We start from the raw sequence: 18285 nt of genomic DNA, 5'->3' as shown, positions 1-18285 counted from the left end.
CCTCATCCCCCTGCAAAATGCCGGAGGAGCAGGACTTGGCGTCATGTTAACACAGCCATGAAAGCAAGAATCGAGTTTCGTTTAGAAAGATCTGTGTGTGCACAAGTAAACATAGCAAAGCACAAAAAAAAGGCAGTAGGAGATCAGTGTGGATGTGTTGTGCACCAACTTCACACCATGCAGGAGGGGACTGACGTTACTCTAGAATCCAGCTCTTCACAATCATGCTGCATTGTGCTGAGCACCTGAACATTTCTGAAGCAGCATAGGTACAGAGATGCTAACAGAAAGAACATGACGTTTCTATACATTGAAGTACATGGTAAGATCTTTAGTGCCTTTGGTGTTTGTTTGAGAGGCATCCCTTTAAAGTTCTTCTAAATATCTGGAAAGGAGAAGGAAGGGAAAGGGAAACACAGCGGGCTAGCAGAGCCTGCAGTGGTGCAGGATTTTGTTTAGGGCTTGCACACCATGTCCTGGATTCACTGCTGCAAGTAGATACACAATGCAGTTGTTTAAGACTTGGCAAGTACATCTCTCTGGGGCATGGGTATGCCTTGGCCCACACATATTATCCTAACACTGCCTGTATGCAATGCCAGTATGGCATAGCCTTAGCTTTATTATTAAATATAAGCTTATTGAAGGAACAGCATTGTGGACTTGGGCTAAAAGAGCTGCTTGCACAAAGCAAATGAACTTTGCTTTTGACTGTAGCTTGATATTCATGCAGAAATATTTCATAGGTATGTTTGTATCAGTTGGTATATTTAGTCCTTTAGCTCCAGAGCTGGGCCGTGGCAAGCTGTGAGGGCAGGCCAAAGGAAAAGGTTGGCCATGTGGCTAAAGCACAGGGCCAGGAGCCGGAGAATCCATGCACATCCCCTGGTTCCCCCACTTATTTCTTGTGTGGTCTTGGGGAAAAGAAAGTTCAGCTTTGCTCTGCCTCATATTCTTTTCTCTGTCAAATGGGAAGAATAAGAGTGACCTGCTCAGCGGAGACATTGCAAGGCACTAATGAATTAATGCCTCAAAAGATTCTTGACATTGTTGAGATGTGGAGTTTGGAAGGCACTATAAGTTCTGCATCATACAATAACTGCACATGTGGGAGCTTCCACTCCCTGCTCTGGGAGTGCAGCAATGAAGGGAAGAAAAAGAGGAAAAGTTGTGGGTCAACACTGAGATACAATGACAGAATTATGAGAAGGATCAGGGAGGATAAAAGGAACACATTGTTGACACCACTGATGCAAGACAGTGGAGGACATAGGCTGTGTACAGAGCAGACATACATACTTTGTTATTCCATTTTATTTTATTTTTTTCCCCTTCGTTCTTCACAGTGTCGTTATTACAAACAACCACAATACCATTGGCCTCAGTCCTGCAGATTCATGGTGCTCAGCAGGGAGCATGAGATTGGCCTCCAGCACGGGCGTGATTGGAAGCAGCGTGCTGGAGAAGAGAAGAGCTGGGTGTAACTCCCTGTCCCACACAGAAGCCTTCCTCCCCTGCCAGGAGGGAGCTGAGGGGGATGAGGAAGGAAGGGCCGAGAGCCTGGCCTGACCTGTACTCACTGCCTCCGTGCCAGCCTCGCCCTGCAACAAGGCAGAAGGCACGGGGCTGCTGGAAGCAGCCACCTCCACAGCCAAGGGCTGGACGGTGCTGAGATCCCCAGCCAACTCCTTGCCTTTTATTTGTGTATCTGAACATCATGCCCCTCTTGTGCTGGCAAGCGTCGAGCATTGCCCTGCTCCTGTTTCTGCTGATAGCATGCAATGCAGACTGCCTCGCAGCAGGTAATGGACCTCTGCACTGCCCCTGCCCTCCTCCCTGCTAGCCAGAGTGGTGGCTGAACATCCTGAGAAGGCAGCGAGCCTTGTGCAGGAACGTGTGCTGTGACAAACCGCCTCACTCAGGGCAAGGAGTTTGGGCTGGGCAGCTTGGCCACAGAGCAGGGATTTATTCCCTGGGCAAAGAGCAGTGTAGGTTCGTTAGTGCATCTGGGAAGGGGTGGAGGTGCACAGGGGCTTTGTTACTGGTGAAGGACCAGCCAGATGTGTGCTCTGCAAGGTGCTGGAGAAGGGAGACAGGGCACTAAGGGACATGGCTTAGTGATGGGACTGAGTAGATCAGGCTGACACTTGGCCTTCATGATCTTGAAGGTCTTTTGCAACCTAGATGATTCTCTGATTCTGTGAAAGGAGCAGAAAAGACCTCGAGCTGCTTTCTATTACTGTGCATGAAAGCAAGGTGAAGTCATGATGCTGGTGGGCATCTCCACGTTAGCTGCCAGCTTGAGCAGTAGCTGAGCTGTCACGGCTCCGGTGTTCCTAACTGCCTGGCACGGGGCAGCCTCCTGCAGGCAGGAGAGCATCCCAGAAGGGCTGCAAAGTCACAGGAGTGAGCTCCATCGCACCAGGGGAAGCACAGGTTGGTATTTGCTTGGCTTGGTGTGTTACTTTCCTCACCAGCTGGCTCGGGTCCTGTGTTCATAAACACAGAGCAGATGCAAGCTGCTGTTCCAGCCATTTGGTAGCATTGTCCGTGCCCTTCGCTTCCTCACATTGGACAGGCGTAAATGGCTGCCTGAGAAGCTGGGGACCTGATTCTGGCCTTCTCCTGAGCCGGTGTCAGGGAAGTGATTATCCATCCTTCACTCTTGTGCAGCATCGCCTTTCTGCAACACGCATTTTTCTCCTTCAATAGCCAACGAAGTGAATCCTGGGAGGGAAGAAGGGATTTCTGCAGACCTGCAGTTCAGAAGACCAAGCTCTTGGATGCATTTTCTTACCCTTATTCAAATCCCTGGCAAAAAAAAAAAAAAAAATGTCAGCAAGGCAATGGCTAGGAGCTTCATGCAGTGAGCATTTTTAGCTGCATTTTTAGCACATGCTTTTTGAAGCACTGTTTTTATCCAGAGCCTCTGTCCTGAGTGCTCTGTATTGTCCATTTAGCTTCCTACTGCAGATTCTGTCCCTTCCTCAGTCCCATCAGGGCACACATGGCCAGTTTGATTCAGCGACAGGACTCGGCTTGAATGTTATAAAGATGCTGAGCAATTTTCTCCTAATTACTTTTAGTAATCAGTGTCAGCTGGTTTTCATAAGATTTTCTACTTACGCTGCCCTGTGCCAGCAGAATCTGCACAAAGGAACTTAAAATTGGGATGGTTGGATAAATAATTAATCGTGGAAAAAGGAAAACTCGGAGGAGATGGTCAATAATTAGCGAATGGCTAATTAGCAAGATCTGTTTTTCTGTACCTTCCTGGGCTGAGATGTTTTCATCTGCAGTGGGGGTGGGGGTTTCATATTTTGCCTAAATACTCACGTCCTTTGTCATTAGCTGGTAGAGCTTGTTGGTGTGTTTGCTGGCGAGGACGGCCCCTTTCCTTTCGGCACCCACGAGGACTGCCTGACCTTGGCCGTGCACATGTTTCTCTGCCTGGGCACTTTGCGGTCGCGGTGTGTGCTTGTGCTAACGCTGCTGGTGTGCTGCAGCTCCGGGGTCCGCAGCCTCATCAGACACTTCCTGCACTGGACCCGAGATGTGTTCGCAGGGCTGAAAAACATCTGACTTGGTCTCTTTTCCTCTTTTTCTTTTATTTTTCTCTTCTTTTTAGTTTATTTTTAAATTTCCTTCCCTGTGCTGGAGAGATGCAGGCAGGTGAAGCTGGGGAGCCTGCACCAGCACCCACACCCGGTGCCAGGAAATCTGCTCGTGCCAGCTCCTCGCTCTGCAGCCAACCAGCCTCAGCTGCTTTTTATTTTATTAGAAAATGTCACGCCTTGACTCAGAGCTGGATGCTATGGCAATGGGTTTTCCACACGTTCAGCTGGTCCCAGCCTGCTGTCCCCATGCCAAAGGTGCGGGGTTGGTGCAGTGTGTGCTTGCAGGCACCTTCTGTGGAGCTCCTCAGTGATCTGGGGCAATCCATGCCTGCTTCCCCACACATGTCCTCAGTTGTGGTAGGAAAACAGCCTCAGGCGTGACCACCTGTGCTGGACAAGGTCTTGGCACCCAGCAAGGTGCTCATCATCCTTGAAGACCGCTGCCCTGCGTTACTGCTTGGTGGGAAGCTGCATCACCTTGCTGGCAGCAAAAGCAAAACCACTGAATTTCAGCAGCAGGTGCAGGGGTGCAGCACAGACCAGCTTCATCAGCTTGCTTTCCTTTGTGCCCTGTGCACTCCAAAGCTCCACTTTAAAATACTGCTGGGCTAGATGCCTGTTTTCAGCCTGCAGCAACGTGATGCTGCAGTATGCAAGTGCCTTGGTCTGTCTGGGAGCCTGGCAGAGGCTCTTCTGTCCAGGTGTTTCTTTTCCTGAGTGTAATTGTGCTCTGGTGGCAGCCAGGGTATGTTACTGCCTCCCCACCAGCCACAGAGCCTGCTTTGTCCCTTGACACGTGCCTTGGCTCTCTCCTCAGCATTGGCTGAAGTGACGTCTGCCACACAGAGCTGATGTCAGGTCCCCGTGGCCCCAGAGCCATGATATGGGGCAGCCTGGAGGTGCTGCATCCACAGGGAAAGCCAAGCTTGATCGCGATAACAGCACTGCTGAAAGTGATTGCCCTCAGCTTTTCCTCTAGCTCCCTGACAGAGGTCTCTGCATGGGGCTCTTCCCAGGGGACCTCATCAGCCTCTTCTGCTGTCTTGTGGTGAATTTTTAATGGCTGCTGGTGGTGCAGGTGAGCCAACAGGACAGCACACCCCATGCCTGTGGTAGGGGCCAGGCAGCATTCCCCATTCCTCCTTTCTCACACATCTCTATCCACCTTGGTAGTCAGAGGCAAGGTGTAAGGAGCAGCCCCTCTCCTTTGGATCTGCAGCCGCCATTTTATGTCATCTTTGTTACAAAGCCCTCATCTGACGAGTTTTAAATAGGTTTCTGGAAGTGGTGCTACAAGCCTCATGTGTGAACTTTGGTATCGAGTAAGCTCAGATTACTTCTATCCCTACAGAAATGTTGTCCTTACTGTTAAATGTTTCAGTATGCTTTAAAACAGTCTAATCAAGTCACTCGGCAGCTCTAAAAATCTGTCCTTGTAGCACCTCTAGCTTTCACTTTCAGTAACACTTCTGGGACACCAGAGCTGAAGTTGTGGCTTTCTCAAATGGCTCTAAGCAGGGAGACTGCTTGACTGCTTCTTCTGGTCTCAAAATGGCTTTGTGCTCTGCTCTTGTTTCTGGTGACCCACCAGGCAGAATCAGGCGCACCTCTGCCTGGGCCTTCAGACCCATCTTGTGGACACCAGAGAGGTGCTGTTAATGGCGGCTGTAACGAAGCAGAATCAAAAGGCTTTGCCTAGACTCCCCAGCACAAGTTTTCATCCAATTTATCTGATACATTTCTGGCTTCCTTACATCTTCGCTACCTGTTTGTGCTCGAGTGCTTTCTCTTGGGGGTTGTTGCTGAACATCTGAAGCCGTGGCAGATGTTGTGGTGGGTGGGCCCCTCTGAGGAGCTGGAGTGCAGCACTTATTTCCAGTGCAGTGTCATGCACCATGCACCACGGTGGCTTTCCTTTAAAAGTAGTTCCTTATCCCCCTCATTTCAGTTTTACTTCCATCTTATCATCTCCGTTTCACTGACTCACCATATTCAAATAATTTTCTCTCTTGGAAATTGCCAATGCTCACAGTTTTCTGACTGCAATAAGCTTTTCTTCATGTTATTGAGTTTCTTACTCTTCTCCATAGCATTTTTTTCTATTAGATATGCCAACAAACATGCCAATAAATTATTTAGTTCTTCCTTGTTAGTGACAATTAGATCTCCCTTGTGCCAAATGAATGAAGCGCAGCAGTGAGCAACCTTCTCAGGGATACTTTAATAAAGCCATGATACATACGCTTGTCTTCTCACAGTGAAGTTGAATATCTTCTTGCATATCAATAGTCCCATTCTCTAGATACAAACGTAGCAGTGCCCTAAATTTGTGTGTGTCTTTCCACGGCCTTGCACAGACATACATATGCTGCCTTATGGTTTGAAGTAGGGAAATGTATTGGAAATCTGCTTCTATCCTCTGGGTTAATAGAGGAATGTATAGGTTCCCTGGCAATGAGTTCAGCAGGATTTTCCTTCCAGCACTGTATTCACTCACACATTGCTTTTTAATGTTGTAAAAGTGACTGTGTGTTTTTTCATCTCTCTAAACAAGTAGATGGGAGCCTCCAATCAGCTGTTTGGCAGATGTTAACCAGAATCAGAGGTCCCAGCTCAAACAGCTACAGAAGGAAAATTCAATGAACAAGAAATCAATACCAATAGCTGTGAGACACGGCAATGCACAGACGCTGTTTGAAGCGTTCAAAAAACTCACAGGAGAAAAGGTGACATTCTCCAAGAGTAGAAGTAGTGATGTCTCATTCTGTAGGGGGTTTTGGTTTCTTATGTTTGCTGCTGCAAACATTGATTACTGGTTTTTACTTTTTTTACAACTTTTTCTTCTTGCTGCTTCCTCATATTTTGCTGCTGTTTTGAAAAACTGCATTTAAGCTGAAGGGTTTTTTTTTCTGTATTTTTTTCTCCCCACTTTTTTCCCCATTAAGCCAGAGAATGAGCAAGGTCGTAGAACTTCTCTAGAAAAGTTCACTCGCAGCGTGGTAAGTTCCTTTTCTTTTCCCTCCTCTCTTTCCTCAGAACTTCATTTTTCATTGGGGGGAATGCGGATGCTTAACTTACTTCATCTTTTATTTTTGCAGATAGCATCTTTGCAGCTTCTCTTTTAGTACTGTAGCTCATCTAAATAGCAGCTCTGAAAAGCGGGGGTGGGAGCAGAATTCCATCACGATGCTCATTCTAGCTAATCGTCATTGCAAAAGCAAATTGATTTTTGTCCTGAGTTAAATGGAAGGATGTCTCTTTGCTGCCTTCCCACTACAGTATTTGTTGTGGCTTTTCCTTGCACAGTGAAGTAGAAGAGCATGGTTCTAGTAGTGCCATTGCAAAAGATCCATGTTGACCTCCGTGCATGGTTCATGCTCCCTGTGTATATGCACATACATAGCCACCCACAGCACTGCAGATGCTCCTTCAGCTGCCCACGCTGTCAGTGCTCGCGTAAATAATGATGGGCGATACCCTTTGACTACCATGGTAGTGACACCCAAGAAGGAGTGCAGTGACAGTGAGAAATGTGATACTGTTAAACAGCTTAGATAAGGGGACGGTGGGACCTCAGAGGCAGCAGACAGGTGTCCTCTCCTCTTGTCCTTCACCAGACTCCAACCTCCAGCCACTTGGGCAGTGAGAGAGTTCGTCCTGCTCTAGAAGAGTGCTACAGCATGGGGTATGTTGGGCACTGCCAGGGCTCTGTGTTAGCCCCCAGAGAAGGACCCCAGGTGTGGGCAAGACACTCTCCTCCTGCTTGCTTTCAGGAATTCGTCTCAGGGAACAGATGAAAAAGGGGGCAATGTTTGATGCCTACTGCTGGTCCCAGCATGGTGTGTATATTCTGGGGTGTGCCTGTCCTCCCTGGGGTGTCCAGCTGTGCAGTAGTGCAGCTGGCTCATTGGGAAGGGAGGACAGAGGCAGGGGAAGGGTGCAGGATGCAACAAGCTGTGTGCATGGGGTGGCAAAGAGCTAGCACTGAAGACAGCAGCTGGGTCAGTCACTCTAGTACTGCTCAGTATCAAGTACACTTTGACTTGATACAGCACATGCTTTTGGCATACTGCTTTGATGTTTGTGTATCGCCCATCATTAGCTGTAAGGTGTTACCTGGACAGCAGAGTCGTCATGGGGTTGATTCCTGTATATGCTACTGTACAGAACAATATTTTGTAGAAAGTTCATAAACCTTGTCATGGCATTATAACAACTTTATAATGAAGGTATTGGGCTATATGTATATACGGTACATATGCTTGCATTTGTGGGTGTATTTATGTATGTTTATATATATATACATTTTATATGCACAGACAGTGTACAAATATAAAGCATTTGTACATCCAAATAGAAAAGGGGGAGCTGCACAGGTAAGTGTGAGCTATTATATAGCAGATAAGCCTGGAGGGGTTCTTTCTGATGCTGCCATACTAACTGCACAAGGAAAACAAATGTAGAGCTTTGTAGTATATCCACTGGCAGGCTTCCTGAGGAATGTATTTATATAGCTAATGCATATGCACACATTTAAAATATGTTGATACAAAATATATCACTATGCCCATCTGCATATTTACTACTTTCTAAGAGTTTGCCAGAAGAGGAGCAGACAAGATTTTTTTTTTCTAAACAAACTATGCAGAAATATTTACACTGAGTGGTAAATTCTGCTCCCAGATTCACCAAATAGAAGAGTAACTCTCACTTTACTAGGCTGGCTGAGTTTATAGCAACACTGCCAAGACCAGATTTTTCTCTTAAATTTGATTTGAAGGGCAGCATGAAAGCCACAGTTTGGGAGGGCAGAATTATAATGTACCTGTAAAGGTAATTGTTGTAGATTGGTCTGCCCTTTAGTTAATTTTTGTCGTATTGGCTAGCATACTGTAAACATTTTCTTTCACTTTTCTTAATACAGATATAAAATATCATCCTGTGATGACACAGTAGCCACAAGAACTAGGAACGGTCTGGAATTTTTATACTTTGCATAATGACAGTTTTTCACTACCATTAGATGAGAAAAAAAGTTGCCTTGTTGGCACGTCGTGATCTCCTCAGAGGCCAGCATTACCAAAGCAGTAACTTTATCACCTACTCAGGAGACCCAAATTAAGACAAAGTTAATTCTACATGCTCTAGTTCTCCGAAATGCACTGCAGTCCCCGGCTGCGCAGGAGTGAAGCAATTCAGTTCGTGTCAGGGAGGCTGAAGTTAAGCATGTGCTTGAGGCTGGGCTGGGAGCCCTAAGCCTGTTTCACAAATAGAATAGGTCAGATTTCCTGTGGTGGCTGTCAGCAGAACACCCAAAACAGCCAGGGCTTGAATTTATTTGTCTTTAGAAGCCATCGGCGGGATGTGGTGGCTGCCAGGGTGGCTGCACCATTAACTGCCTGTGCAACCAGGCCGCCTCCAGGCTACGCACAGTTTGGCATGGGGAGACCGTAGTAGGCCCCCAAGAAATTTCCAGATTTGACTGTGGTGTGTGACCCAGCATTTGGGGAAATGACTGAGCTGGGGTCACCAAAGGCCTGGTCCTGTATGAGAGGTCCTGCACCTGGTGATGCTCGGGGCCTGGGCAAACGTGCGGCCTCCTGGGGCAGCTGCCGGCTGCCAGGCCCAGGCCTGAGTGGCTGCACAGGATTCAGCACTGGCAGTCAAAATATAACACAAAATTTGGGGTGGGATTTCAGAGTTCCAGGAACTTTGGTTCTAGATAAAAATGTAAACTTTCAGGTAGGTTGAATGTGAACTTCACAATTTAAATGTGGATTGTGAGAATAAAATTTGAAGACAAACACCATTTAGGAAAAGCATCAGGAAATGATTCGTTGAGTAATAGCTCCCAGATGCTTACAGTGGAGAGTAAAGTGGCCATGCTGTGTTTGTTCTTTCTGCACCACCTTGACAATTAGTAAGATTATAAGGATATTCAAAATAGGTTTTAAAATATGGAGCAAATTCTCTTCCAGCATCAATAAGTTATTGTTTCCTGTGGCACTCTGGCACCTCAGGTCTATTGAAATCTCCCCCAAATAATCTTTACCTCATTGTTCCTTCAAATAAAGCAGTTACTGTTTTTTTCAATCTGCTATAACTTTTTACCTGTGACAAGCAACACAGGGAAACAAATCTTATGATCTTACAGTTTCCTTTTGCATCATTTTACTCAAATTTGGGGAACCCAGTTACACTAACCATGGAGGTGAAGTAGGACCAGAGCAGCCTGGTGGAGGTGGGGTTGGATTGCTTTGGGCCCCTTGTTGATGATGCTGTGTGTGCAGGGAGCTTTCTGTATCAGCTGAGACCTGTTTATAGGCAGAACATGCCAGGCTCCTTAGAAAGTCAATCTTCTCCTCTGAAGTGAAAAAAATCAGACTGACGAACACACCAAGTTTTTGCACCAAATCTTTCTGGGTGCCAGGTGTTATCTGGTTTGCGTTGACCAGGACAGACAGACAGATTTTGCCAGGGAGGCCCAGGGTGGCAGACATGCAGCCTCAGGACCAAATGTCACAAGTGGCAATCTGTTGGGCACTGAAGGGCCGCTTCTGTGTGATGGAGCACAACCCTACAAGGCACACATTGCTCAGCACTGCAGGAGCAGAGGGCTGGCAAATATCTTTTCTTCCCTCTTCAGGCTTTGAGGAATCCTCAAAAATAGGTGGGCAGTGCAATGGTAGAGTAGATACAGCAGTCTTTGACCGCTTCAGCCCTGTGCCTGCTGCTGTGTGTGAAGTCTCAGATGCAGAGCTGGATCGGCTCTTCTGCGTGCTTCAGGAGAGACAGGGCAGGATTGATCTGAGGCAGCTCTGCTCGCTCTGGGCGGCACGTTTGAGATCTGACAGTCTGTTGCACCAGAGCACTTACTAATCCACCTCATTTAAAAAATGATGGCACTGCACATGGTGGCAGGTTTATCTTATTACGATTTTCCTTTTGAATATAGCAAAGATTGACATTATGAAAGCAGAGTTAGTCTGTCTTCTCTTCCAAGTGAAGATAAATGGCATCATAAAAATCAGACATCATGTATCATATATGTTATAAATAATACCTGGTATTGAGGTAATAACTTAATTTTAAAGACACACATACACACAAATCCATATATCTACATCTTCCTCTTCTGTCATATTTGATCATCTTACTAATTAAAAGGAGCCTGCTACCCTATTTTTAGCTATGCAGTCTCAGCCTAGCTGTTTAAACCACTGTAGTTTCCCATCTGCTTTAGGAATGATTTAATAATCAGATAGACAGAAGCTTAGTTCTCATAAGCTGAGATGATCCTTCAGGGCCAAGAGTAGAAGGAAAATATATTTTAATGAGTACATTTAGGGAAACCAATGGCGTTCTTGTCTTGCAGAAGAAGCCACCAAGTCTCTGCCTAACTTGTGCTGGTGGTCATTTACATTTAATGAGTGGGAAAACAGGAGGGTTTATTATTATTTTCCTTTGTCACACCTTGCAGCATGTAGAGGTTTCACTCTAAAGCAGCAATGGTTACTCCAGCAATAAAATGATTAAACCAATTGATACCAGCCTCAGCGGGTACCTTCAAAAGATAAACCTGGGCAGTGATATTCAGACTTGATTTCAAACTTTCCTAAAACTGTAATATTTCAAGGAAGGAGTTTCCTCCGTAAGTAAACCAGTGTCTAAGTTTCCAACGCAGTGTCAAAGCACTAACCCAGTACTGAACAGATTTCCGCATTTTATTCCCAACTCACATTTGTTTATGAACAAAAGGCACTCACACAGCTTTTGAGAGCACCAGAGTTCTCAACCTACGTGCTTTAATGGACAAGAGAGTTAACAGATCAGGCATACAGGGTTTACCTGGAATTTCTATAACGTCTGATATAAGAGCTCCTGTGTGCCTCTTCCACTGATGGAGTATAAAAGAAGAGTGGTTCAGCCTGGCAGAGGGGAGGTGTTTGCTGGCAGAGTCCCCCGTGGACCTCAGCCCGAGCAGTAGCAGGAGCTGGCAGCTCCCAGGAGAAACCAGCAGCTGCTGTGGGGGACCAAAAAGGCAAATGGCAGACTTCTGGCTACAGAATGGAGTCTGTAGGGTACCCTTACCTGTTTTCTTTGTGCTGCCTCCTTCCATGAGCAATAGTAGGCCAGTGCAGCCTATGCTGCGGTGTGATTTGTAGAGGTGTGTCATAGCCGCTTGCATAGCTGCCTGTGTTTTATCTTTCATTGTTACAGTTCATAAGTGCAATAGTTAATAGGAAAAGGAGTCCTCCTGGTACATCCTAGAGGAAATGTGTGTATGTAGTGAGACTAAGAGAGTCGGGAAATTTATTTGAAAGTCAGCACAATAGAAGACACCAGATAGAGAAAAGTGATGCGCTGTGAAATGTACCAAGGAATTGGGTATGAAGAAGCAGGGAGCTTTTCCAGGTGGTAAATTCAGCTCACTGCAGCAAGAGAATAAGGTGAAGGAAGAGGTGGTCTGTGTTTGGGCTGCGTGAGGAGCCGACTGTAGGTTAGGATTACAAGAATAGAAGTTCTCTAATGAGCTTTCATTTAAAGAATCTTGGACATTATGGATGGAGCATTTTGTGCAGGACAGCAAGTCAATGAAGACCGAAGATTGTCTCTGTTCCCAGGCATAGGTGAATAACTGAATCGACAGAGAGGCTCAGCTTCATTAACCATATGAGACAGAACTGCAGTCGGCAACAGGCAGCGGCTGGTCAGCAGGAGCTGCTGTAAGTCCTTGTGCCTGCAGCAGCTGGGCAGTTTTGTATTCTCCTCCAGGAGCCTTGTGGGCAGAGTCCCACACATACATCCCTGGGGACTGTGAAGCCAGTACCCCACCATGGCTTCTCATGCAGGGATGAGTTTTCCAGGTACAAGAATATGACTGGAGATTCCTGTATTTTGATCTGTGTTTGGTATATTTGATATTTCTGCCTGGCGTCTGAAGTGCCCTCCTCCTTGCAGTGATGCAAACTGGCATTTTCACAGGAGCAATTCCTCTGCTTTAGTTTTCCGGTATCTTTTGGCTATTTCATGCTGAACTATTCTTGGCTTAGACCCGTAAGTGCATCATGATTCAGCGTAGTGAACCCACAGTACTCTGCAAACCTGAAGTCCCGTGCTTAGTTTCAGCTCCATGTTTATCTGTGCCCTTGCATTATGCAGCTATGGTAGCCTCAGTGTCTGTCCTGCCTGCATGGCTGTCCATTCCTAGATGCTCTCAGCAGTATTTTCCAGCTCCATCTTGTTACCTTTGTTTCTCCTTGATGCCAATTTCCCCCATTCCCAATTTTTGTTTTCATCCCTTGGCTACTGCTGCTGTCTCCTGCTGTCCTGGTTTTTACATGTATGTCCTCTCCTTTTGTCTGCTGTTGGATCAGAGTCCAAGTCACGCTCTGGCTGTCCTGGTCCCTATTCTTAATTCATGAGCATGGTGTCATACATGTAAAATGTCTTGATAGGATCTTACCTTTCTCAGGTGAACTGTGTGATATTTAGCACTGTGATGTATTACAAGAACTAACCATGAGCATAGTGGAGAAGGCATAAGGCTGGAGGAGGAGCTGCTGCCTGATATCATCAGGACTCTCTTTTTAACTGGGTCCTCGATAATCTCATAGAACTGTGACATACTTACCAGCTTTTCCACTTTTTCATTTCTGCAGCTCTACCTAATTGCATAAAGAGATAACTGCGTTTGAGGGCACGGAACGTATTTATGACCTGCAATGTAATAAAGCCAAAAGTTTAAGTTAGAGAATAAAGTCAGATAAACTGTGGATAGTAGAAGAAGGTGATACCCTGAGATGCTGATGAAATGGGTGTCAGGAACAGACAGCTAGAAGGAAGGATGTAGGGATGGATGCCAAAGTTTCTTAGATTTGGCACCAAGAAAAGCCATCTGGAAAACGGTTATTTTTATCTTTGGATGATACTTTGCTCTAAAAGAAAATTTGCTTGCTCCAGCACTCCAGTCATTAGCTAATGCTGGCTTTTACTGGGAAAGAGATAGCTGTGTTACACGGGGGGGGGAAGCACCAGCATGTACCTGAGGCACGAGGGGATCCAGTCTGCATTCACAACTTGTCATCTGTTGTGTGCAGTAACTAGCCGGTACCTGAGCCTGCGGAGGGCCGTGGGCATGGGGTGTACAGAGCACACAAAAACTCATGGCTGCATGCTGGAATGCATCACGTCTCTTCCTGGTGTCAGTGCAGTGCCCTCCCTGTACGATGCATGCGCTGTACGGGGTTGTGCTGCACGCTCTCGGATTGGGAAACAGTGGGTTGCATGTCCTGTATGCATGTCGCGTGTCTGTGCTGTGTGCAGGTCTCCTCGAAAAGATAAGTGTTCATCATTTCCCATGGATAAGTTTCTCTTCACTTCCCATTCTTAAAACAGTGCTGTGGGGCACTGCTGGTGCAGAACAGCAGCTGCCTTAGCCCCAGAGGTCGCTGCGCTCCTGCCGTGGGTGAGTGATCCCTGTGTGTACAGTCTTTGGGATCCTTCTGGACAAAAGGCACTGTGTGGAGTTCAGGATATACTTACTATGCATTTACTGCCTTTTATTCCAGCTACATGCAAAAAAAAAAAAAAAGGATAAAACTGTACCTTCCCCATGCCAGACAGTTCTAGCTGCAGACACTGAATCACGGCCTTAGCAAGGGTTTTGGGGGGAGAAAGGGCTTAGACCCCGCTGTGATTTCAGCCATGCTTGTTCTGATATCCCAGAGGGGTTTGATACTTCAGCGGTATTTCTATTTTCCTCTGACCATGCACGTTATTTAGACATCTGGTTCCCAGTCTGACTGAAGGGAGTTACACAAACCGAGTCCCTTGCACACGAGGAGAAAAATAGAATCACACCCTGCCCGAGAGCTGGACCAGCAACATACAGGGAGGGTATTTTGTAGGATGGCTTGAAAAAAGCACCTTACTACACCATTGTATCCTAGCTGCAGTGATTTAGCAGCTGAATACTAGGAACAGGTAAAAGGAATTTCTGCTTTGTAGAGAATGTTGCCAATTACCAACACATCGTGTGTGGGACCAAGCGTGCTGCTGGGGATGGCTGTGGGGTGGAAGGGCTGTAGTGCAGCCAGCTCCACAGCCACCCATTACTGCATAGCAGTAGGGTGTTTGCCCCAGCAAAGTCCCGAAGTTTGGGTACTCAGATGTCCCCAGGATGGGAACTGTTCTGGGCTGGTAATAGGGAAGGGAGGAGGCCAAAAAAAGGATGTGCTGACATCTAGAAGGTCCTTGCAAGATAACTGGGGATGGTGCACATCGCAGGGCAGGTTCTCAAGCACCACTAAGCTGCTTCTCTCTGCTGAGACACAGCCTGGGCTATCTGCCTGATGCAGCACCATGATAAAGACCAGGGCTTTGGACCTTGTGGTCTCTTACGGCCATCCCACCATGAGATAAGTTGAAACAGTCCAAAGGCTGCTTGAACTAATGCCAAAATGGGCTCTAACACATTCTCAGACACAAGGGGCCCAAAGTGCCCCTCAGCAGAAGAGGATCTGCCTCCTGGTGCTGTGGGAAGGCGGAGAGCTCCAGCGCTCATGAAGCTGCTCTAGGAGGGGTGAGTACTTGTGCAGGAAGCATGGGAAATTCCCAATAAAATGGGTGTGGATAATACCAGTTTTAGTTGGATTAAAAAAGCACTGATATGCTCCTATCGTGACATAAGGTGAAAAAGAAGAAAGGGGCATCAGTTGTAGGAACCTAACCGGGGGTCGCTCAGCAGCAGCATTTTGGGGGTAACTGGTGGGACTGTGCTGGTGGGAATGAGGCAGCATCCTGCACGCAGCGAGCAGCTGCTGTTGTGCTTGCCCTCCGCAGCCACTTTGCAGCTCCTTGTTCTCAGTCTGTGTCGGCATGGCATCGGTGGTGGTGTGCACCATGGTTTTTGTGTGCTAATTTATGTGATACGTGTTCAGAGCTTGTGTGTCTGTGCTTATTTTGTGTTGAACTAAGTTATTTTCCTTTATTGTTTATGTTTTCAACTCTCATATTTAACTTGGTTAATTTATGTTACTTATTTTATGTTTGCCATGTATCTTTTCATGAAAAAAAAGTCTAATAAAAAAATTTTTTAATTACACAAAAATAAAATTTCCTCAAGATCTGCAGTGTATTCTAACATTGAAAAAAAAAAAAAAAAAAAAAAAAAAAACAAAAGGTGCTGGCAGGGCTAGGGCCCTAGAAATCTTTCTTCAGGAGAGAAGTTAGGTGGCAAGGCATTGCCTGCCCACTAGCATAGTTCTTGCAGTACATTAGCTAAAAGGTACAAAATCTGAGTCTGTCCCCATGTGAAGAAAACAAGCAAACTGAATACTTTGAAGCTGATGGAAGTAAGATTTGCTCACCTCCAGCGGAGACCCAGACCAGCCCCTGGTCTGTGAGTCCTCTGCTGGGCTGTTACAGAGGGGTGGGGATGCAGCAGATGCTTCTGGCTGGGAAAGGGACAGCAGCGAGGGCAAAAGTGGGTGGCAAGCAAGCAGTGGGGTCCTAGAAAGCCCCAAGTCAGTGGGTGGGGAGCAGGGAGGGGAACAGCATGACAGCACTTTGGTCTGTGTTGATGTGGCCAAGAGGGGAGCCTGTGCTGGAGCACCAGAAGCGTCCCGTGTGCTTCCTCTCCCCGCGGCTACAGCCACAGCTCCCTGCGGAACAAGCACTGCTGGGGGCTCAGGTAAGTGCATGGTGTGCATGGCAGTGCCAACCCGTGCATGCTGGTGGTGGTGAGTGGCTGCATGTTAGACACGTGAGCTGCACTCTGGGACTTTGTGTGAAACCACAGGTACGAGGCAAATCTAAACCTTCTATTTAAAATTATTTAAAAAAAAAAAAAAAAAAAAAAAAAGACACAACAGCCAGATGGAAACTGGTGGCTCATACAGGAGGTTTGAAAGTAGCGCTGCTTCCTTTTTGTGTCAAATCCCAGACTTTCATTTCCTCGTATTTGGCTTCTTGCTTATATTAAATTGCTGAATTCTATTTCATTCAAATAATTGCTAATTGCATTTTACATTTTAGTTTAGTAGCTGCTCATCAAAGGCTCAGCCATCGAAGGTGCTATGCAGAACCTGCAACCTGCAGGTTACCCTTCACAACCCCTCTGGTCCCCAGGTGCATGGACCTGGTCCCCTGCCTGACACGTAGCTGAGCAGCAGAATGGGCTACATAACTTGGAGGCCACATTCTAGGGGGAAATTTCACATTTATTAAAAATTCCTTGACATTTTTCTTAGACTACTCCAAATTCAGGTTTTACACTGCCTCTAAAACTGAGGCTCCTGTGCTTCCAGTGGTCAGGGGTGAAAAATTCATTGAGCTGCATAGAGAGGACCAAAGGTTCTCCAAGACATGGTGAACCTGTGTGTGACCCCTGCCAGAAAGCTGTGTGACAGTGGAAATGATGAGAAAAGAAAGTGTTCCTGAATCCAACAGGACACACAGCATATGCCCTGCAACGTATGCCCTTCCGCGTGTGCTATGCTGTTTGAGTGACAACAGCCTGGATTTTTAATTGTTGTAACCCTAATTACTAGTGACAAGTATTTTGCAACTGGAGGACTGGGGATTTCCTCATAAGCTTAGACCCTCTGTAAAAAGTTTTCTCTTTACATCCACTCTAATTTTGCCTTAGGTTACTCAGTGTATGCTTATGGCAGAGTACAAGAAGTGCTGTAGTGTGCCGAGCTTAAAATCTTGTGCTTTCCAAATCCCCTGCCAGCACAGCTTATACACAATTTCTCCTGGAAATAAGGCAGGAGTTGTTGACATTTTCATTCAGTGGGGAAAGGAGAGGTAGAAACGTGGGGGCGGCAGCTGGCTTCCTGCTAAACAAAGACATGTGGAAAGAAAAAATAATTTATCCTGGTTGAACCTTTTTAAAGAAAAGGTGAGGTCTTTGGGCCAAATTTTCACATCATAATAATCTGAAACTTCCTCTCTCTGTCAATGATCTCACCAAAGGAATCCTGACTGAATGTCGGATCAGACCCAAAATGACTTGAGAATTTTTTTGGCACATATTGCACCCAGCTATGAACTGATGTGACCACATCCAGCTTCCTGGAGCAGCCTTCTGCCTGCCCAACCTAGGTGCTAGAGCTGCACAAGCCTCGGGCAGGACCAGCACAGGTGGCCAAGCTGCAGGTCCACCCTCCGGCCACAAAATGCAGGCGCGTGTCTCACTGTTGTTGTCTGAGGGGACACTGACCAACCTCGCCTCTCACCTGACCACTGCTGGTGCAGGTGCCCTTCTTTCCAGATATGCAAAAGCTCATCCCGTGAGAGGGGTTTGGTTTTACATCAGTAATACCGTGGGCCAGCCCCTCAGCTGGTGTAAATCAGCAGCAGTTCTCCGAAGACAACCAAGTTACAGTGACTGCCCTCAGCAAGTGGATCCCATCAGCATCTTCACCTGAGACACATTTTACTCCCTTGCTGTTCGTTTTAGTAACAGGGAACAGACACCAGTTCTCCTAATGAAGGGCATTTTTTTCCTGTTCCTCTTTATTTTTTTATGTATTTTTTAATGTTTTTGTTTCTTTCTTTCTTTTTTATACTGAGGATGTCTTCAAGGAGAGACTCCCAAACCAAATGCCTGCATCCCAGCAACCTCCAGCCTGCAGATGCCCACAACCCCACCCGTGAACAT

The 18285-nt window shown here is 46.6% G+C and overlaps 1 protein-coding gene across 2 annotated transcripts in view; it reads left to right on the top strand.

Moving 5' to 3' along the window:
- The window catches only part of RGS6 (regulator of G protein signaling 6), a 275173-nt gene that overhangs the window by 251240 nt on the left and 5648 nt on the right, over positions 1-18285 (top strand). The window contains exon 22 of one of the 2 annotated variants that reach the window (XM_072038829.1): positions 6563-6616. In XM_072038829.1, coding sequence (XP_071894930.1) covers positions 6563-6616 — 54 coding nt within the window. Of the gene's footprint in view, positions 1-6562; positions 14546-18285 lie in introns of those variants that run through there. The other variant, XM_072038830.1, reaches the window with a different exon arrangement.

This window comes from Anas platyrhynchos, chromosome 5, assembly GCF_047663525.1.
Source record: "Anas platyrhynchos isolate ZD024472 breed Pekin duck chromosome 5, IASCAAS_PekinDuck_T2T, whole genome shotgun sequence".
Classification (NCBI taxonomy): Eukaryota; Metazoa; Chordata; class Aves; order Anseriformes; family Anatidae; genus Anas; species Anas platyrhynchos.
The sequence above is the reverse complement of the archived record's forward strand: the minus strand, read 5'-3'. Positions and strand labels throughout refer to the sequence as shown.